This window comes from Coenobita brevimanus, chromosome 26 (genome assembly GCF_032717465.1).
Source record: "Coenobita brevimanus isolate Jiangsu-jjx chromosome 26, ASM3271746v2, whole genome shotgun sequence".
Lineage (NCBI taxonomy): Eukaryota > Metazoa > Arthropoda > Malacostraca > Decapoda > Coenobitidae > Coenobita > Coenobita brevimanus.
Window position 1 is genome coordinate 8,661,859 of NC_136979.1, and position 23,068 is coordinate 8,684,926.

Consider the following 23,068-nt stretch of genomic DNA (forward strand, 5'->3'; position numbering starts at 1 on the left):
CACTTTTGTGGTAGGTGAGAGAAGCCACTAAAGGATGTTGTACATTGGGAAGTTCAGAGTACAGAAATATTAATAGAAACCTTGGAAGAAGTTTCTTTGCCTTAATGTCATATATCAGAATTGTAAACACTCTTGCCTTAGCCTATCTAGGCCCGAGACATGTCTCCCTATCCTCCACAAGCCAACTGTTTTTGCACACAAGGATAATATCTTTTCCTTACAGGTGTTTCCATTGACAGAAAACAGAGAGAAAAGGTTAATGTCAGGGAATTAATGATTCTTGCCATTGTTGCTCATTGTAACTTCTCTAAAATTTATATAGATGGAGTCGGATAGGTTCAACCGGTTTGTGCAAGAAGCCTGGTTGGACCAAAGACAGTGGAAGGAGGATGAGAGACGAAGGAGAGAAGAAGAAGAGAAGAGGAGAGAGAGGGAGGCTGCAGAAGCACAACTACGGCAGGAGGAGGAAGAACAGAGGCAAGAGCAGGAGAGGAGAGAGAGACAAGCAGAGTGGAAGGTGCAGCTGGAGGCTCAGATAGAGCAAATAAAGTGAGTTCGAAGTTTTCAGGCCTTTATATCATTATATTTGTTGTCATATTGCAGAAATTTGTTGTCCAGCAAATATCCTATTCATGAGTTAATATATTGCCCCATTCCCTCAAATAATGCAAGTAGGCATTATGTTGAACAGTATTGGTTTATATTTTTACTACCTGTGTACTGTGCATCATTGTGGGTATTATTGAAAAGATTAGGAGAAATACACTGAGGTGGTTTGGACATGTGGAGAGAATGGAGAATGAAAGACTGAGTAAGAGGGTGTATGTAGGTGAGGTGGAGGGAGGGAGAGGGAGGGGTAGACCGAGGATGAGGTGGAGGGATGGAGTTGAGAGGTATATGAGGGAGGGGGGGTGAGTTGGGGGGAGGGTAGTCAAATGGTGGGTGACAGAGTGACTTGGAGGCGTTTTGTCTGCGGCCACCCTTTGCAGGATTAGGGCGTCGGGCTATAGATAGATAGATAGGATTATAATTGTGGGCAATTGTGTGTGGGTATGGGCCAATGCAATATTGTTCAAACAGAGTGAAAGAAAAGTTCTGGGCAAATGAGGAAGTGTGCATGAAAAAGTTTGAAAGGAATGAGAGAGTGTTTTTGATTGGTGATATGAATAGAAATGTATGGAATGTGAAGGTATGGAGTAGTCAGTGAGTGGGGTGTGCCTGCAGAAGCGGATGAGAATGACAGTGCTCTAGTGGACATTTGTGCAGAGAGGGGGTTGGTGATAGCCAATACCCTCTTTAGGCACAAAATGATACACAAGTACGTGTGGTGAACGATGAGAAGGGTGGGTGGTGTACTGAATGAATGGAAGGCAGTGATTGATTATGTGTGCATGAATGAGAGAATGAGAAGGTATGTAATGCATGCAAGAGCATACAGAGGTTGGGGGAGTGGACTTACTGACCACCTCTTGGTGGTGGTGAAAATCAAGGTTCAAATACAGTGGGGGAATAGAAGGAGGGAAGGACAGGAGGAAGTAGTCCATACAAGTGGGGTAGAAAGGTTGCAAGAGGATGGAAAAAAGGCAGAACATAAGAGAGAAGTGGAGGAATGACTGGGTAAATATGATTTGGAGCAGATGAAGGAGGTGGAAGGTGTGTACAGGATATTCACAGAAGAAATCTGTGCAGCATGTGAGGTGGTGTGTAGGGTGAAAAGAAGATGAAAGGGGGTGCAAGGAACAGCATGGTGGAATGAAGGGGTGAGACAAGCTGTGGCACAAAAGAAGAAAGCATATAGTTAGTGGATGGGAAACAGGGACATAGAGGAAGTTGAGAGATGGAGGAGAGAGGCATATGTAGGGGGGAAAAGAGAGATGAAAAGATTAGTAAGAGAGAGTGGATGAGGAATTTGGAAGGAATTTAAGTGTAAAGTGGAAGGAATGTAAGAAAATGCTCTGGAAAGAGATAAAGAGAGTTAGACAGGGTTATAAAGATGTTAGTTAGGGAGTGAAAGATAAAAATGATAGATTGCTCATGTAGAGGGGAGAAAAAGTGAGCAGATGGAGAGAACACTTTAAAGAACTGTTCAACATAGAGAATGAAAGTAATGCAAGTGTGAGTGGCTGGGGAATGGCTGGGAGAAGGGGGGAAGTGAGAAGGGAGGAAGAGATCAGTGGGATGGAAATAGTGGAAGCAGTGAAGAAAGTCAAAATGAGGAAAGCCCCAGGAATTGATGGAGTGTGTGTGGTGAAATGCTGAAGCATGGGGAAGAGATAGTAGTAGAATGGATATGGATGATGTGCAGATTGGCCTGGGAGGAAGGTAGAGTCCCGGAGGATTAGATGTCAGGTACAATTATTATTCCCCCGTACAAAAGAAAAGGGGAAAAGGAAGTGTGTGGTTATCATAGGGGTGTTTGTAATCTGAGTGTAATAGGAAAAGTATATGGTAGGATGCTTATTGGCAGACTTAGGGAAATAACAGAGGAATAAGTTGGGGAAGAACAGGGAGGGTTTAGGAAGGGAAGAGGTTGTGTAGATCAGATATTCATTCTTAGGTCTTTAGTGGAAAACTTTTTAGAGAAGGGAAAGAATTTTTATGCAGCCTTCATGGATTTTGAGAAAGCATATGACAGGGTGTATAGACAGGGAATGTGGAAAATATTGAGAATATATTGTGTAAATGAGATGTTGTTGAATGCTGTGAAGAGTATGTGTAAGGGTGCTAAGGCTGCAGTGCTTTTGGATAGTGAACTGAGTGAATTTTTCTGTCTGAATATTGGAATGGAACAGGGTTGTTCAGTCTGTATATGGATTGGGTTATTAAAGAGATACAAGGTAGGGCAGTGGATGTTGGAGCGGCCCTAATGAGAGGGCAGCGTTCGGAAACTTCTTGTACCGATGTTTGCAGATGATGCTGTGTTGTTAAGTGAAGATGAAGGGGAACTGCAAGGCTTGGTGAATGAGTTTGGGAGAGTGTGCAAGAACAGAATCTAAAAGTGAATCTAGGGAAGGGTAAAGTTATGGTCTACGAGAGAAATGAAGTTACTGAATGTACAGTTAGGTTGGATGATAAGGAAATAGAAAATATGAGTGCATTTAAATACTTGGATGATGTGATGATTAAGGATGGATGTTTGGCGGGTGAAGTGCTTGAAAGGGTACAACAAAGAAGAAAGGTTGCTGGTTCTTTGAAAGCAGTGATAAGAAATAGGGAAGTGAGCATGGAAGTAAAAAAGTTGCTGCATGATAGTATTGAGATACCAACTCTAACATATGTAAGTGAAGCTTTGACATTATTGGAAGGACACAAGAAGCATATGGAGTTACATGGAGAGACAGACTGACAAATGAGAAAGTGAAGGAGTGTTGTTGTGAGGATGTGGGTGTGATAGATGGCGTTATGAGAAATTCATTGAGGTGGTTTGGCCATATGAAGAGGATGGAGAATGAGAGACTTGTGAGGAGAGTGGATGTGAGTGAGGTGGAGGGGGAAAGAGGGAGGGGGAGGCAGAGGATAAGATGGAGGGATGGAGTGGAGAGGTATATGAGAGAGAGGGGGGTGTGAGCTGGGAGCAGGGCAGTGAAATGGCAGGGGACGGGGAGACATGGAGGCAATTTGTTTTTGGCCACCCCTTACGGGATTGAGGCGTCTGGCAGTAGATAGATAGATAGTGCATCATTGTATTCTTTGATATACTTCATAGCTTCCATTTTCTGTCATAGTAGTCTTAGACTTTTAGGCATTCTCTTCATCTCATATGGAGATCTTCCCATCCTACACTTGGACATCATTGTTAGAGTTGCCAGTTTTGTGACTTTATAGCCGGATCTTGAGATATTTTTTGTCCAATTAGCAAAAGTTTTGTAGGATCTTTACCAAATTTTGTCAGTGTTAGAGTATTTCTTGGTGATTTTTTGGGGATGTTTGTGGCTTGGAGTTTTTGTAGCTCATTTTAAAATCAAGTTTGGATACCCTTGTGAATCTGAGGCTGAATAATTGAAACACCTTGTAGCTATATCACTGGGGCTCTTTGCAGAACTTGTGAGGTTGGATGAACAAGATGCCTTTGAGATCACTTTTGGGCAATAATCAAAACATTGGGAAGGAGATCATAGTCACATTGTAACATTTTTTTTTTTTCTTTTACATCATGTCTCTTGGGCGCAGGAATCTTCATAAAACTGGATAAGCCTCATACACAACATCAGCTGTTTTTCCTCAACCTATCACAGGAATTCTTTCAAACTGCTTAAGTTGAGTTGTAGCCAATAAAAAAGCTAATAGACATCAACTGGGTCATTTTGAAGCAGTGTCTATTTGTTCATACACATTAAGTTAAACACTACACACCAAACCTTCTTCAGACATATTGTACTGTATACTGTACATGCTATATACACTGTACATATTACACAGTACATGTTTCGTTCATTTCATTTACAAAGGCTCCAACATACTTGCATGAGTCAGGCTTGGTCACCTAATGGTGGCTCTCCATGCTGCTTGATCTCTTGTAGCCTCCCTGTTCAATCCCATATCCTTGAGGTGACCTCTGTGTCCTCGTTCCAGGTCCTTTTTGGTCTGCCTCCTGCAGTCTCACTCACAACATTGGTCCCTCTCACCTTCTGCACCCATTGGTCATCTTCCATCATCTCAGCATGCTTGAACCACCTTAGTCTAGTCCTCTTCATAACACTAATACAGCGACGTAAACCCACGAGCATAGTACAATCCGTGTATATCACAATTAGGTATATTAGGTAAATACTTAAATATTTGGAACGACTTAGACAAAGAGGTGGTGCATGAGAAAAACATTCATGTGTGTAAAGGTAGACTTGATAAATGTGGATATGGAGACAGGACAACACGAGCATTGCTCAATTCCTGTATACTACAAATAGGTAAATACATTCAAGTTCCGTCCTTCCTCTCAACTCGTCAGTCTCATTCCTAACCCCCCAGGCTTCTCATTCAAGGATGCACTACATATCCATCTAATTACAGTACAGTATTATAATTTCTGTATGCTTGAGCCTAGGAATCTCCTCTTTCTTTACTGGCCTGGTCTCACTGTCATACAGCATTACTCTCCTAACTCATACTGCATACAAGGACCCTTTAGCACAGAGTGAGAGCCCACTCAATGTCAGGAAAGGTAACAGCTTCCTGAGTTTCCTCCAACCACTCCTTATCCTAGCCACAGAGCTAGCTCCAGCTCCACAACATGTCCCCCATATAGCAAAACTCTTCCACACAGTCAAGAGACTCTCCAGTAAGATCATTCCTTCCTTACCTCACAATCTATACATGCTCACTCCAGTGCACTGCATGCACAAAATCGGCACTATTTTTCAGCCTGCCTCTAATACCACTACATTTCTTATGCATTCACTAGTCACAAACACAGCACAAAATGGAGTTACCTGTACTTCCCACACCCATGTGGCAAGCTGCACAAGGCCATACTCTATCTGCTTCGACAGTATTGCTACCAGACCTGGATATCATCACTTTTGTTTTATTCATGTGTACTCTTAAACCCTTGTACCCGATTCCATCTCTCCACTTCTCAAATCTTCCGTCTGCCTTCTTCTCATTCTCTGCAATCATCATTAAGTCATCAATACACATCATCAGCTAATCTGTGTAGTCCCATGAGGAGTTTAGGAGCATGGGGGTAGGAAAGTTGGTCCTGACATTTAAGATGAGAATGACCAGCCTCACTCATCCTTGAGTGGTATTGCGTGAGCAGTAAACCCCAACCAAGCCTTTGATATAAACCTGCACCAGCTCATTCCGATTGGAGTGCCTTAATTACCCACGAAACCACTGGGTGCCATAATTTGGTTATATGATTACCACCCAGAGTAGTAAATGGTTTCCTGGTGAACAGGAAACTATTTGGCTTGTCGCTTAGTGTAGAGTCATCCATAGACAGAAGGAAGAGGAAAGAATGAAAGAAAGAAAGAAAGACAGAAGAGGAAGGAAGGAAAGAATGAAGGATGAGAGGAAAGGGCAGGCACCTGAGTGCAGCACTACATTGAGTGAGTGGATGGTGAGTGCCCCCACCTACCACATAACACAATATACAATACACTCGACCCTCGATTTTCTGGACTAAAAGGGGGAGAGACCAGTCCGGGAACCTCAGAAGTCCGGGAATTGCAAAAGTCCAGCCCCACATACCATTCCCTGGACTATTACCATACTTTGTCCAAATTCTTCAATATTGTCTGAAGTTATTCTGATATTCTAGAGCATTCTGAAATGTAGGCTACCTATATCAACATAGCTAACATACGCAGTACATAAAATACTAACGCACACAATAACAATATTAAAACTGACACAATAGCGGTATTTTGCTAGTTACAACCCTAAGAATGGTTGGTTAGACAGTTGTTGACAAGAATGTGGAGGGTATGATAGAAGAAGATCAGAAAGCTGAGGAAAAAGAGGAAAATGAACAAGGAATGGAACACCACAAGGTGAGCCAACCACTCATCAGCTAACAGAGATACAAACACGCAATCATCAAATGTGATCTCAATCTTGGACCGAATCAGCAAGTTTAATTGGAAACTGTTTTTATCTTTATCACCATATAGGTTTGCACAGCTAATTATTTGAAATTAATTAAAAATTTGTATTTAATTTAATTATTAATAGAAAATCAGGATTCAGGGCAAAATTTTCTTAACCTCTTAAGTGCGGGCATGTTTTTGCGCTCCTTGCGTGTCCCGCGAGGATATTCGCTCTCTGACTGACTTTTTAAAAATATTTGCCAAAAATCAGTTATCAATCCTAGATTATTATAATTTTATGTGCATATGGCACATACCTTCAGCTTTCTCTTGAGATGTTTATTGAGCCTTCATTGAGTACTGTAGGACTTGTGGAGACTTCTAAAGTTGGGTAACGAATTCTCCACTTTACACTTCCCGACACCCCATAATATGATTACCACAGTCTGATATTATCACTAGAAACACTATTCTATGATTTTCAAGCAGTTTGGAATCTATCTATCTATTGCCAGATGCCACAATCCCGTTTGGGGTGGCCACAAACAAATCGCCTCCAACTCGCCCTGTCCCCCGCTATTTCACTGCCCTGCTCCCAACTCACACCCTCCTCTCTCATATACCTCTCCACCCCACCCCTCCATCTCATCTTTGGCCTCCCCCTCCCTCTTCCCCCTCCCACCTCACTCACATACACTCTCTTTGTCAGTCTTTCACCCTCCATCCTCTCCACATGGCCAATCCACCTCAGTGTGTTCCTCATAACATTTCCTGTCACATCCATATCCACACCACAACGCTCCTTTATATCTTCATTCGTCAGCCTGTCTCTCCATGTGACTCCACAGGCTCCTCTTAAATAACTCATTTCCACTGCTCTCACTCTTGACTTGTGTCCTTCCAACAACGTCCAAGCTTCACTTCCGTATGTTAGAGTTGGTATCACAATACTGTCATGTAGTAACTTTTTCACTTCCATGCTCACTTCTCTGTTTCTTATCACTGCTTTCAAAGAACCAGCAACCTTTCTTCCCTGCTGTACCCTTTCCAGCACTTCACCCTCCAAACCTCCATCCTTACTCATCACACTACCCAAGTACTTAAACGTACTCACATTTTCCAATTCCTCACATCCAATCTCGCTGTACATTCACTGATTTCACCTCTCTCAAAGACCATCACTTTACTCTTCCCTACATTCACTTTTTTTTCCGTTTCTTACACACTCTCCCAAACTCATCCACCAAGCCTTGCAGCTCCCCTTCGTCTTCACTCAACAACACAGTATCATCTGCAAACAACAGTACAGGGAGTTTCCAAACACTATCCTCTCTCACCAGGGCCACTCCAACATCCACTACCCTACCTTGTACCTCTTTTATTACCCCATCCATGTACAGATTGAACAACCATGGAATCCATACACTAAAAAAAAAAAAAACTGTGAAAGCAATGAAAATTACGAGTGCATACGAGCTTCCCACTTGTGTTCGTTCCCCGCTGGTATTCTGTCATTTATTATTCATAAACACACTCACACTTTATATTCCTATTACTTTATTACACTTACATATATATACAGTATTTATCCAAAAGTTTCCTTCAGTAATAGTAGTTTTTTTTCACTCCAGGCCCTTTCTCGTTCAGTATACTAGCGTAGGGAGCAAAGCTGTGACTGTCATTACTCCAAGTATTTGTACTCATATTCTTATTAGTAATTATTTACATTTCTATTTTATTTACACTATGTTATACACTGTCACTTCCAGTAAATAAGGGCTCCTTTCCCTTGGAGCCAGGATGAACCTGGGACACTGAAGCATTCATAGTTTATCACCATTTCCTCCACTGGCTCATCGCACGATTCACCAGAAAGATTGTAGTCACTGTCCATCGTTATCATGGATAAATTAGCCAGTTCAGGCTCCACAGCAGTCATTTTTTTTTTTTTTTTTTTTTTTTTTTTTTTTTATGTGTCCGACTCTGGGCAAAGGCTTCAGAGCCTATTGCTTGGGGGCACTGACCTATCCCAAGGCCCAGTAGTCCTCCTACACCTCCACATGTCACCACTTCGGCGCTAACACCCACCATCCATATTGAATACATGCTAGGGCTGTCTCATACAGGATTGGTGTATTGGTATTAGCGGGGGTATTTTTACGACATGTCGGCGGGTCATCTGGTAGATCAGGAAAGTCTGCTTTTAGGAGATTCAAATCCTCAAACTGTTCCCTGCCCCAGCCGGGATTCGATCCTGGGTCCATTAGGACCGCAGGCCGCCTCTCTACCGATTCAGCCACGCCTCCTTTACCCCTTCCCACACGAGGTTTAGTAGTGGTAGAGGTCACAGGGGCCTCTAGAAGCGGCGGAAATGGATGGGCACGAGTGCTACATGCTTTCATCTCAAGAAACAACACTGAACTAAATGACGAGGCGGATATGGGGCCGCCAAGGGTTGACAACGTCAGCGAGGTGACAGCTGCTAATTTATATGCTGTGCAATGATTGGCAGGAAATTAGGTAGTTCCAGGTGAATGTAAATATCACTTAGGCTTCTCCCTTCCTTTCTTATGTATATTTTTATTATGAGAATAGATTGTACGGCATATTTCAAGGGGAAATTACCAGGGAAAATTAGCGATCAATTGCACGTGGGGTGTTGCCAGGTGATAATTAGCAAACTTCAGGTGTATGGCACTATCAGTTACCTTTTTTTTTTTTATATATATTATTTTGTAGTGGAAGCGATGAAGAAGATTAAGCTGGGAAAGGCCCCAGGAATTGATGGAGTGTGTGGTGAAATGCTTAGGTATGGGGGTGAGAGTGTTGTGGAGTGGATATGGAAGTTGTGTAGATTGGCTTGGGAAGAGGGAAGGGTTCCAGAGAACTGGAAATCAGGTATAATTGTTCCTCTGTGCAAAGGAAAAGGGGAGAGAGAAGTATGTGGTAACCATAGGGGTATTTGCCTTCTTAGTGTGACTGGTAAAATATATGGTAGAATACTCATTGATAGGGTTAGGCATATGACAGAGGAGCTAGTTGGAGAAGAACAAGGGGGATTTAGGAAGGGAAAAGGGTGTGTAGATCAGATATTTGTTCTAAGATGTTTAGTGGAGAAGTATCTAGAGAAGGGAAGGAAAGTGTATGTTGCCTTCATGGACTTGGAGAAAGCTTATGACAGAATAGATAGGCAAGGTATGTGGAAGGTATTAAGAATATACTGTATGGAGTGGAGGGGAAATTGTTGAGTGCTGTGAAGAGTATGTACGAGGGAGCTAGGGCTACGGTGCGAGTGGATGGTGAGCTGAGTGAGTTCTTTGATCTCAATGTGGGACTGAAACAGGGGTGTGTGATGTCTCCATGGCTGTTTAATATATATATCTGTATGGGGTTGTAAAGGAGGTGTAAGGTAGGGCAGTGGATGTGGGGCTGGCCCTAATGAGTGAGGGTGAGATTTGGAAGCTTCCGGCTATTGTTGACTGGTTAGTAAGATTGTTGAATGTGTACTTTAGCTGAAAGGTATGGTGCCAATTGACTGGGCGAAGTGCTTGTGTGGTCCCACTGTATAAAGGCAAGGATGATAAGTATGAATGTACTAACTTTAGGGGTATAAGTCTGTTGACTGTTGTAGGTAAGGTGTATGATGAAGTGGTAATTATGAGAGTGCAGAGAGGGTACAGAGGAGTGATTGACGATGAGTAGTGTGGATTTAGGAGAGGGAGGGGATGCGTGGATCAGGTGTTCGCTGTGGGAACAGATCTGTGAAAAATATTTAGTGAAGGGCAAAGGATGTGTTTTGGGCATTTCATGGATTTCGAGAAAAAGAAGTAAGATAGAATTGATGGGGAGGCATTGTGGACTGTTTTAAGATTGTATGGACTTGATGGTAGGTTACTAAAAGAGAGGTGAAAAGTTTTTATGTAAATAGTAGAGCATGTGTAAGAGTGGGAAATGCTGTAAGTGATTGGTTTCCCATTGAGAGTGGGGCCCGACAGGAATGTGTGATGTCGCCTTGGTTGTTTAATATTTATATGGATGGTGCTGTAAGGGAGGTGAATGCAAGAGTGTTAGGTGGTGGTCTGAGTCTGGTGAATGTTGATGGCGGAGAGTGGAATCTGAAGCAGCTGCTGTTTGCAGATGATATTGCACTGGTGGCTGATTCAGAGGAGAGATTGAGACAGACTGGTAGAGGAGTTTGGAAGGGTGTGTGAAAAGAGGAAATTGAAAGTAAATGAGCATAAGAGTAAAGAGTGATAAAGCGTACGAGGTTGGTAGATGGTAGGGGGATGAACATAGTTTTGAATGGTGGGTTGCTTGAGGAGGGGTAGAGTGTTTTAAATATTTAGGGTCACATGTTGCTGTGGATGGAAGTATAGACACAGAAGTGAAGTTTAGAATGAATACGATAGGAAAGGTGCTGGGAGGAATTAAAAAAAAGTGTTCGAATGTCGTTAGCTTAGAATGGATGTAATGAGAAGGCTGTATGAGGGTGTTCTGCTTGCAGGCTGGGTTATATGGGGCTGAAACATGGAATATGGGTGTAGCAGAGAGGAAAAGTTTGAATGTAATGGAGATGGAGTGTCTGAGAAGTATGTGTGGAGTGATGCTTGTATGGATCGAGTGCGAAATGATGAAGTACGAAGGAGAACTGGAGTTGTTCGGGAGATGGCTACAGGTAGAGTTGAGCGGCGGGTGTTGCGATGGTTTGGGCATATGGAGAGAATGGATAATGAGCAATTGGTGAAAAAGATAACTAGATCTGATGTGAGAGGTGTAAGGCTGAGAGGGACTTCTTGAGCATAGGATGGATGGACAGTGTGGAGAGAGCGCTGGATGCAAGAGGGATGTGCATGACAAAAATAAATGGAGAGAAATTGTGAATGAATAAATGATGATGCAGCCCCTGAGGGGATATTCTCCAGCATTAGGTCTGATCAAGTAATTAGGTAAGGTGCAGGTAAGGGGACTGGTCAATTATGATGTGGAAAGGGGTAAACCAGGAAGCTGTGCTGTCGGGCCCTGCTGCGGATGTCACTGATTTCACTGCGCAGTTGTGCCTTGTGTGTGTGTGGTGCAGTGAGGATCTGTCCCCTTCTCCCCTTTGGGGCTAAAATGCTGATGAATGTGTTTGAATAGATGAGTAAATGGAAGGGAGTGTGTTGTCTAATATCAGCCACCTCCCCTTCCTGTAGGGAAGCAGCCTAGGTATATAGATAGATAGATAGATAGATAGATATATAAAGTACTCCCCCTGTGGTGTACATGGAGAGACAGGCTGACAAATGAGGATATAAAGGAGCACTGTGGTGTGGATGTGGATGTGATAGGAAGAGTTAGGAGGAATACACTGAGGTGGTTTGGCCATGTGGAGAAGATGGAGGGTGAAAGGCTGACGAGGGGAGTGTATGTGTAGTGAGATGGAGGAAGAAGGAGGGGAGCTGGGGATAGGGTGAGATGGAGGGATAGAGGTGGAGAGGTATATGAGAGAGGGGGTGTGAAGGTTGAGGAGACAGAGGCAGTGAAATGGCAGAGACAGGGCAACAGGGGCGGTGTTCATAGCCACACCAAACGGGATTCAGACATCCAGCAATAGATGAATGAATGGTTTGTCCACTAATGCGCAAAGTATATGGTGTGGCAGAGAGGACATCGCGTGCTAGGAATTCGCATACTGTGAAGATACATAAACTAATGGGAAAAAAAATACCTTATAGTGACACCCCCCTTCATGGGCATTAATAAGACACTTTGGACCTAATTATTATTGCTGTACAGAGGAAACTATCTAAGACATATTACCTTTGGTTCTGAACAATAACAATATTATGGCTTTACTAGGTAAATCAACAAGGATATGGCTTAACTAAACCAACATGAATATGGCTGCTCACCTTTACCCAAGAGGATAACAGGCGTGATGGAGGTGAGGAAGAGGATCCGTGGCAGGATGAGGCACCTGGCGATGCATCTCCTGCATTCACCCACCACACCACCCAACACATCACTTTCCTCACCACTTTCATCTTTAGGCTTTCGACACTTTCTTACCATTCATGCACTCATTTAGTTCATGGCTTGCAGCCCTTCAAAGTCTATCTTCAGGCTCTCACACTGAATGGTCTCATGATCCTCCTCAGGACATAGGCTCTTCTGATGTTGAAGGGAGTGATTCCTCACTTTATTCCAAGCTGAAGGTAACGGGTGAGTAGTGTTTGCTTCTGTCTGTTTACTTCCTGGTTGTACTTGTCGGTGTAGTAGAGGAAGGTTTTGTCCAGTGAAGATATCACCTCCTCCACTCACAACTGAGAGTGTTCGATGTCCTTGAATTCTTCCTAAAGTGTCTAAAAGACACACTGACACCCAGCTGATCTCCATCATGGACAGATGTTCACTGCCATCACTGGTATTGCTTTTTTTCTGCTGCAGATCTCCTGCTCTGCGTCAGCCTTGTCCACTACGCTGCATGATTTCCTGGGGTTCCTGTTCCACTGCTGCCAAATGTAAACCCCTGATCTCCTCCAGAATGACAGCCTGGAAACCCAGGCACAACTTGTGCGGCGGAGAGTGGCTGCTTCGGCAGCGACCCAGGGACTGAAAGTCGCTTCCCCAGTGCACGGCATTCACACAGGTGCGGTGCGAGAAGGCGCCAAGCATGGTTAAGTGTTGCAGTGGTTATATCTGCCCAAGAGGACAACAGGAGAGTGAAGACGTCCTTGAGGTTGGAATAACCGCCAAAAAACCATAATAGTCTTCTCAGGAGTTGAAACTGGTTGTGCGGGTGATGTGCATGAGTGAGGATGAAGTGGGTGAAGCGGGTGGTGGGTCCAGGCCATCCTCGGTGTCCATGTTATCACTCCCAGATGTGTTCAAGTCAGGAATTGCCAGGACATTCTCACAGTGTGGATCAGTCATGCTGCGGAGGTGATACGGTAGAGGCGTTGGTGGTGCAACTGCCTGACCATTACAAACATGAATGTGGACTGAGCAGTTTGGATGAGAGCAGTCAGTTCTTGAGGGCAGAAAAACGATCTTGCATTCCTTGCTGTGGTCTGCTAGCCAGGTTGGATGACTTGGGACATTATCAAGGTCAAGAAGCACCTTGAAGGGAATGCCAAGTTCCTGGAAATTTTCCTTGGCATCAGGACTGAAATGCATGCAACAGGCCACTCGGAAATGATGCCACTCGTCTGTCCAACCATTGGAGTTGCTGTACTAGTATACCCTGCTGTCATCCATGCAACGCAGATTCTTGTAATATCTAGGGTGTATTGCAGTATGCAGCACAACAGGCCGCATCTTGTGTAGGCCTGATAAGTTCACGGTGAACATGACTGTTATCCTGCTCTCTTGTTGATTTTTCTGCCCCCGGGCCTGGTGCTGGTGCTTACTAATATAAGTACACTTTGGCATAGCCTTGTAGTATAGAGACATATTTTCATCGATATTATAAATTTGGTCCCTGCTGTGGCCCTCATCATTGATTATACCCTTTAGGATAGCTGGATGATCCCTGACATGCATTCGTGTTAGCTGATGCACATCCCCCGTGAGGTGAATGTGACATAGCTCCTTCCTCTTCAGAATGTGGCAAAGCCATCCCACGGAGACTTTCCGTGGTTTCTTAACTGCAATGCTTCAGAGCTCACAGCTTAGTAGAAAATCTTGGCCTGGTCCCTCATAGCAATTGCCTGTTCAGTGGAATTCCTTCCTTCTCCTTCCTCAGAATAAATGTAGCCAGATACCACTCAGTAAGAATTATAACCTGGTTGGTCAGCCTCCTTCTCCCGTCCAATACCGTCATCTCATATATGTTTACAGTCTTCTTTATGTGACATATGTTAGCCCATATAATTCTCACAGATGATTCTGTCAAGCCTAGTTCCTTGCCAATGGCCGTATTAACCCTTCATTCTTCTCCTTCTTCACAATGACTTGAATCTCACATGGCATGGGCAGTGCATATCCTCTTCCAGGAGGGAACGGTTTGACATCCTGGAAGCTCTTTAAAAAAAATAGCCTCAGAGTACACGGGGACATACCTGGAACAGTGAGTGTACCCTCATCTTTGATGTAGCGTGTGTTTTTTCCCTCTGCTGGGACTCTTACCACTCTTGCCTCCAAGCGGCGCATGTAGGCATCACATAAGCAGTGAGCAGCATCGTAATCACAAGGTGGGCAGAGCGTGGCTGTGGTCATCGCTTCTTGAGGGAGGCATTGTGGGCGTGCTTAGGGTAACCCCGGATTTGGAGCCCACTCACCAACTGCCCAGTCTCAGTGCAAGGAGTTCAATTTGTATACTAGGCAAAAACCACCAAAATTTAAAAAAAAGAAAAATATGTCCTTGTGTACAAAGGGGATAGTACTCAGAACTTATGTACCGTGGGGATCTTCTGTATATATATATATATATATATTTATAATAATCCCTGGTATCTGGAAGCCCATTTGCTGGACATCCCTAACATAAACGGACATTTTCAATGGAGGGATCCAATATTGCAAAATGGGTTAAACAGCAAAAAATTGAAAAAAATCCGACTTTTTCCCGCCCATAGTTTACAGTTGGCTGTGGCGTCTGAGCGAGCTGTGTTCTGATTCATGATTATTCTTCTGCCGACATCCACTAGAGCGCCCCTGCATCCTCTCCACTTACTGCCCGTCTCTTGTTGTGTGTGCATGCTTGTCATCATGGCCACCCACGTGCTTGCTTTATTGGTGGTGCCTTGCCTGCTACTGAGCTCTCCTGCTGTGTCTGATGCCACTATCATTTCGTGTGTATGATGATGGCCCCGCTGCCTGAGAAGAGAAAGAGAAGTGGTTTTGACTAAGGAGAAGAAGAGGGAGATATTGGACAAGGTGGATGCCGGGATGGTCTACGCTGACTGTATCCTCCATTAATTCAACCTGGTCCGGTCTACTTTGTTTGATATCAAAGTGTGGGGTTCTGAGACAATCTTATGCAGTACACATTTGGAAAACTTCTCATTGAAAAACAAATGCAACGTGGAGAGGAAGGTGATGTATACTCCCAGAGTATGCAGAAGTCGACCACTCTACGTTGATTTGGTATCGGCAGCAACCTGCTGCTGGTGTGCTGGTGCATGGCACGGAGCTGAAGGCTGCTGCTGAGAAGTTATGAAGAGCTTCATGTAGCCCTAGACTTCAAAACATAGAAGGATGAACTCTTGGCGTTCAAGTTATGACATGGCCTTACCAGCCGTGGTCTGTGGCAAGCGCTTTGAGACCACCAACGAGGAGTGGAGTTGACGAGTTTCGGCACTGGGTGAAGGGTCTTGATGAGACAGGGAAGGCCTCACTCTAGATGAAGTCTACTACGCATGGCGAAAATGAAACATTCTATAGCTCTTTGCCTACGAACACTCTAGCTGAGGAGACGGAGAATCTGTGCCGACATACTGCAAGGTCTGTGGATATCTGCTTTGTGTTTTGTGCCTAATGCTAGCGGTTTGCACCGGCTTAAGCCCATTATTGTTGGCCTGTGCAAAGCAGCCTCGGTGTCTTCGTGGGGTGATGGATGTCCTTCCTGTCGTCTGGTACCATTCCTTGAAGGCATGATTCACAGTCCAGATCTTCAAAGACTGGTTCCACGTCAGTTTAGTGTAAGGAGGTCATCCATTACCTGACGGAGAAACTGGGAATCCCACGCAACCGGGTAAAGGCCCTCCTTCTCCTCGACAATGCACCTTAGCACACGTGCGACAAAGGACTAGGTGGATGAGAATGGTAGAAGTAGGTGCATGTTTCTGCCACCTAATACCTGCTGCTCTCATCCAACCAATGGACCAAGGAGTGATCGTGGCAACGAAGAGTCTGTACCGAAGGAAGTTCCTGGACGAGGTGATGGTTGTCGATGAGGACGAACGCAGGGAGGGACGGGACATGTGAACTGGTGGACTTTGGAAAACCTTCGCCGCTACAACTTCAGATGCGCCTGCCATCTACAACTGGGCCAGTGGATGGAAGGAAGTCCCTGTCAAGACTCTAGAAAATGGTTGGTTCTAAATGCTTCTCGGAACAGATGTGAAGCTCCTGGTACCTGGGTTTTGGAAGCATTGGATGACTTCCATGCACGTCTGTGCTGTAGCAGCGATGTTGATGTGTGGACGAAGTGCGTGAGTGGTCAGAGGATGACGTGGAGGAAGGATCCTGGGTATCAGACCATGTCTGATATCGAGATTGCATCTTCAGTTGGAGATGTCAGTACCCAGCTTGAAGATTCCGACAAGGACAGGTACGGTGATGCAGACTCCTCTCAGCGTGACACTACTCCAGCCATCCCCAAGCTGAGCGCACTCGGGGAACACCTAGAGTTCATTCTGGACTACCTGGAACACCAGGACTGCGACAGGGAGCTGGGGCCCTTGGGACTTGTGGAAGGAAGTGCATGCTTTCAGGCAGTGCATCATTAATCATCAGAATCGTCGTTCCTTGCATCAATCAACGGCTGACAGCTTTTTCAGACCCATGACCCCCGCTGTGCCCAGCCCACAACAGCTCCACTCCATTGCCTCCCCAAGGACAGGCCCTGTGCTTTTGAGCCACAGCCCGGCATCCAGGCACGGTGAAGTGCGCTCTGTGAGTTTGCGCCACTCTCTTCAGAGTCGTCTACCGAGTGGGCATGCCATCACCACGATTGAGACGCACTCCCTGAATCACCTGCATGTGCTTTTCTCTCAAGCTCTGACAGTAGTTGTTTAGGCACCATAAGAACTTCTCCACTAGACCACACGGGAATTTGGTGTTGTGCTGTGAAAAAAACAGTGCATAGTGTTAACGGAATTAGAGTTCTGAGTGAAAAGGTAAAACTGTGGATACAACAAATGTAACAGAAGAAGTAACGAGTGTGCATGTTTAATGTGGTTTTGGGGGTGGAAAGACTTAAAGTGCAGAGTGCAACACTTATTTCATTGAAGGTACAATGGAGCGCAAGTAAGACAAGAGTGCGCAGTGTTAAGAGAATGGAATTCTGAGTGCAAATGACTAGGTTCAGTGGAAGACAGCATGGACAGGAGTACTGCAAGTGCTTCAGGAACTCCTTCTTACTGTGGAGTCATAAAGGAGGCGGTTGTTTCATTGAGATGTGTGAGGACTTGCTGAAAGTACCCAGAATGTTTCATATTGTACTGAATTGTTTTTTCCATACTTACCTCTAACACCTCATTTCACTCTTCTCTGTCCCCTTATTGGCTGCAGATGGTGTGTAGTTGCTATGCATGTGCAGTAGGGAGGTGTTCTTCTGAGTTAGGATGAGTTAGGGTCCATAACTACCAGTCCAGGAGCCAGGGACTTGTTGTAAATACCCTGATTGTTTATTTGAATATTGTATAAACCTTGCAGAAGAACTTTGACTTATGGTTCTTTTGCATTTATTTTCAATTCTTTTATGTCCCTTACTGGTGTGATTTGGGCCTTAAATAGGTGCTATGCATGTCCAGAGGTAGTTGCATAGATTGTGTTTTTCTGAGTTAGGGTCCTGGAGTACAAGTTCAGAAGGCTGAGGCCCAATATCCAGACCAGGATCACACTATCAGTTGACAAGCCGTTGACTCTATTACATCGGATATTGGAGGGACTACAGTATACATATGTACATATATATATATATATATATATATATATATATATATATACTGGACTGAAGAGGTGAAACAGGCTGTGGCACAAAAGAAGAAAGCATAAAATGAATGGATATGAGAAATAGGGGCGTGGAAGAAGTTGAGAGGCGGAAGAGAGAGTTATATGTAGAAAGAGAGAGAGAGGTGAAAAAGATTAGTAAGAGAGAGTAGAAAAGAGAGTGGATGAAAATTTATTAGGAGCTGGATTGCAGAGGTGGAGGGACTGTAAGAAAATGTTCAGGAGGAGATGGGAAAGAGAGTAAGACAGATTTTGGAAGTGAAGTTAGCAGGGGAGTGAAAGAAAAAAATGGTAGATTACTAGTGGAGAAGGGAGAAAAAGAGAGCAGATGGAGAGAACACTTTAAGGAATTGTTGAACGTAGAGGATGGAAGTAATGCGAGTATAAATGGGTGGGGAATGGCTGGGAGAAGGAGGGAGGTGAGAAGACAGAGGAAAGAAATCAGTAGGATAGAAGTTGTGGAAGCAATGAAGAAAAGTTAAATTGCTGGAAAAGCCCCAGGAATTGATGGAGTGTGGTGGTGAAATGCTGAAGCATGAGGAGGAATGATAGTAGTAGAATGGATGTGGAAGATGTGCAGATTATTTCAGGAAGATAGAGTCCCAGAGGATTGGAAGATCAGATATAATTATTCCCTTGGCACAAAGGAAAAGGGGAAAAAGAAGTGTGTGGTAATCATAGGGGCATTTATGTTCTTAGTATAATAGGAAAAGTGTATGGTAGGATGCCCATTGAGCAGTTAGAGAAAGAACAGAGAAATTAGTTGGAGAAGAACAGGGAGGCTTTAGGAAGGGAAGAGGTTGTGTAGATCAGATATTCATTCTTAGATCTTTAGTAGGAAGAACTTGCTAGAGAAGGGAAGGAAGTTGTATACGGCTTTCATGGATTTGGAGAAAGCATATGACAGGGTGGATAGACAAGGATTGTGGAAAATTAGTGCAAGAATATATAGGAGTAGATGGGAAGTTGTTGAATATTAGTAGAAGAGTATAGCGATGGTGCGATTGCTGCAGTGCGTGTGGATTGTGAACTAAGTGAATTTTTCTCTTTGAAAGTTGGGTTGAAACAGGGATGTGTCATGTCTCCATGGTTGTTCAATCTGTACATTTGGATGGGACAATAAAAGAGGTACAAGGTAGGGTATTGGATGTTGGAGTGGTCCTGGTGAGAGAGGATAGTGAACTTTGGAAACTCCCTGTACTGTTGTTTGCAGATGATACTGTGTTGTTGAGTGAAGACGAATGGGAACTGCTGGACTTAGTGGATGAGTTTGAGAGAGTGTGTAAGAAACGGAATCTGAAGGTGAATGTAGGGAAGAGTAAAGTGATGGTCTTTGAGAGAGGTGGGGGTCAGTGAATGTGCTGCGAGGTTGGATGGTGAGGGTGGAAAATGTGGAGGAGTGCATTTAAGTACTTGGGTAGTGTGATTGGTAAGGATGGAGGTTTGGAGGGTGAAGTGCTTGAAAAGGGTACAGCAGGGAAGAAAGGTTGCTGGTTCTTTGAAAGCAGTGATGAGAAACAGGGAAGTGAGCATGGATGTGAAAAGGTTACTTGTGGGCAGTATTGTGATACCAACTCTAGCGTATGGGAGTGAAGCTTTGACGTGTTTGGAAGGACACAAGTCAAGAGTAGGAAAGAATTGGAAATGAGTTATTTAAGAAGAGCCTGTGGAGTCCAGATGTGGAGAGATAGGCTGACGAATGAGGATATAAAGAGACGTTGTGGTGTTGATGTGGATGCTTGATAGGGAGCGATGTGAGGAACACGCTGAGGTGAGACGAGCCAGTATGGAAGGAGGATGGAGGGTGAAAGACTGGCAGAAGAGGTGTATGTGAGTGAGGTGGAGGGGGAAGAGGGAGGGAGAGGCCGAGGATGAGATGGAAGAGATGAAGGTGGAGAGGTATATGAGAGATTGAGTTTGGGAGACAGGAGTGGTGAAATGGCGGGGGACAGGGCGACTTGGAGGCGATTTGTTTGTGGCCACCCCAAAGCAGGGATTGAGGCGTCTAGCAGGTAGATAGGTAGATAGTATATACGTATACAGTCAGCGCAATGGAAGTCAGGACACTGTTCGCAGCATATATTTGGTAGGGTCCAATAAATGTGTGGGAGAAAATTTCCTGTAGTCGGGTGGATTTTTTTCTGGTAGCTTCTAATAACTTTACAGGCATTCCACTACATGCTATGAATCTGTGAATTTATGAGCTCAGTGCCTGCCTGGCCGTTGGATGGGAGAGCATGTCAGATTTTCTTGTCCTGCCTGGCCCTTGTTAATTTCAAAGCTCTCGTTTTCACACCCTCCTTTACCTCAGTGAACCTATACATTGGAGATGGGTCCAAAGCCACTAACTGATGTAGAAAAAGCCCGAATTTTAACTATGAGAGAGGAAAATGTAAAAAATTGAGGAGAGGCTTCAGTGCAGCAGTATAGCTGGGGATCTTGAAGTCTTTCTGAAGTCGATGCTGTATGGTGCTTTCAGGTGTATCTTGTGGAAATTCTGGGTACATATCTTTCAATTATCTAGCAGTGGAGAATCAAACATGGATGGCACATCACAGCTTGCTTCAGTTAACATGTCTGTAGTTGGTGATGTCTTCTTTTAGATCCCAGCCTGTCTTTATGTTGGGGAATTGTGTTTTTAGCCAGGTGGCGGGCAGAAAAGCGAGGTGCCATAACGGTAGACATCCTCACCTGATTCGAATACAAATATTATTAATTTTAACATTTTCCTCTCTCATAGTTAAAATTCGGGCTTTTTCTGCATCAGGTAGTGGCTTGGAACCCATCTCGTGATTCACCAAACAAAGGAGGGTCTGTCAATGGCGAGGAAAACTGAAATTAACAAAGGCCAGGCAGGACAAGAAAATCTGATGTGCTTTCCCATCCAAAGTCAGGCCAGGCACTGAGCTCATAAAGTCACAGCATGTAGCGGTAAGCCTGTAAAGTTAATAGAAGTATATGAAAAATCCACCAACTACAGGAAAATTTTGCTTTTGACGTTTCTTTTGGACCCTACCAAATATATGGTACGAATTAGAGGGTCCAGACTTCCATTGCGCCGACTGTATATATATATATATATATATATATATATATATATATATATATATATATATACAGTATATATATACACACACTAGTATACACACACATATGATTCATTTCCATTCAATGCCAGACGCCATGTATCCCAGCCGGGAGTGGCAGAATAGAGGTTCAGAGTTACTGGTTTTGCTGAGAGGGGCACTAATCCTTCAATATCTCCACTTGACACAGTTAGTGCAGAGGCGACCAGCCTGGCAGCATCTTCTGGTGTTCCCAGAAGTCAGCCATCCAAGTACTAACCAGACCCAACGTTGCTTAACTTCGCTGATCGGACAGGGAGCGGTGGCTGCCTTCTCTCTCTCTCTCTCTCTCTCTCTCTCTATATATATATATACTGTATATATATGTGTGTGTGTGTGTGTGTGTGTGTGTGTGTGTGTGTGTGTGTGAGAGAATGGGAGTATGGATGGGGTATATGTGCAGGAGTAGGTGAGAAAGAGAGGGCAAAAGAAGAAATATGTATAGTTGTGGGTAAAATATGGAAGAAGAGCATAAGAAAGTATGGATCAGTTGGATTCCAAGGATTGTGTGGGTAAGATTAAAAGTTGGAAGACAAATGTGGGCGATTGTGTGTGTGTGTATGCGTAACGCATGATCATGCAAGCAGAGCAGAGAAGAGTTCTGGACAGAAATATGGAAGTGTGCATGGAAAAGTTTGGAAGGAATAGAGAGAGTGTTTTTGATTGGTGATATGAATGGTAAAAATGAGGTCATGTGAAGGTGGATGGAATTGTTGGTGAGTGGGGTGTGCCTGCTGAGATAGATGAGAATGGCGGTGGGTAATTAGTGGACATTTACATTTATTGCTGGGAGGGGGTTGGTGATAGCCAATGGCCTGTTTATGATTAAAAACAGATGCACTGGTATACATAATGAACTTGATGAGAAGGGTGGGTGGTGGACTTTGGCTGATGAAAGGAAGGCAATGAATGATTATGTGTGTGTGGATGAAAGGATGCGAAAATGTGTAATGGATGCAAGAGCTTTTATAGAGGTTGGGGGAGTGGACTTTCTGACCACGACTTGGTGGTCAGCCAGAAGTTCAGGATCCAATTGAGATCAGGAGAAATAGAAGAAGAGGAAGGACAGGAAGAAGGAGTATTTGCAAGGAGAGTGGAAAGATTTTGAAGAGGATGAGAAGAGGGCAGAGTATAAGAGGAAAGTGGAGGAACAATTAGATGAATATGAATTTGAGCATGGATGGGAGCAGTGGAAGGTGTGTGCAGGATATTCACAGAATAAATGTGTACAGCATGTGATGTGGTGTGTGGGATGAAGAGAAGATGGAAGGGTGTAAAGGAACTGCTTTGTGGAATGAAGAGGTGAAGCAGGCTGTAGCACAAAAGAATAAAGCATACAATGAATGGATGAGAAACAGGGGTATGGAAGAAGTTGAGATGTGGAAGAGAGAGTTACAATATGCAAAAAGAAAGAGAGAGGTAAAAGGAATAGTAAGGGGTACAAGAAAGAAGAGAGCGGATGAGGAATTTGGAAGGAACTTGAGTGTAAATTGGTGGGACTGGTAAAAGAAAATGAAACTACGGAAAGAGGTAAAAAGAGTAAGACAGGGGTGGAAGTGGGTCATGTGGGGAGTGGAGACTAGGAGCTGGTAGATTACTAGTGGAGAAGGGAGAAAGAGTGAGCAGATGGAGAGAACACTTTAAGGAATTATTGGTGTACCTATAATGATGGAAGTAATGCGAGTATAAGTGGATGAGGAATGACTGGGAGAAGGAGGTGAGGTGAGAAGACAGGAAGAAATCAGTGGGATAGAAGTT

At 44.0% G+C, this 23,068-nt stretch overlaps 1 protein-coding gene across 1 annotated transcript in view; it reads left to right on the forward strand.

The window, feature by feature from the left end:
- The window catches only part of LOC145394175 (trichoplein keratin filament-binding protein-like), a 112,278-nt gene that overhangs the window by 39,698 nt on the left and 49,512 nt on the right, over positions 1 to 23,068 (forward strand). Inside the window, exons 5-7 of the mRNA XM_080268158.1 lie at positions 323 to 549; positions 9,414 to 9,436; positions 19,694 to 19,749. Coding sequence (XP_080124284.1) covers positions 323 to 549; positions 9,414 to 9,436; positions 19,694 to 19,749 — 306 coding nt within the window. The remainder of the gene's footprint in view (positions 1 to 322; positions 550 to 9,413; positions 9,437 to 19,693; positions 19,750 to 23,068) is intronic.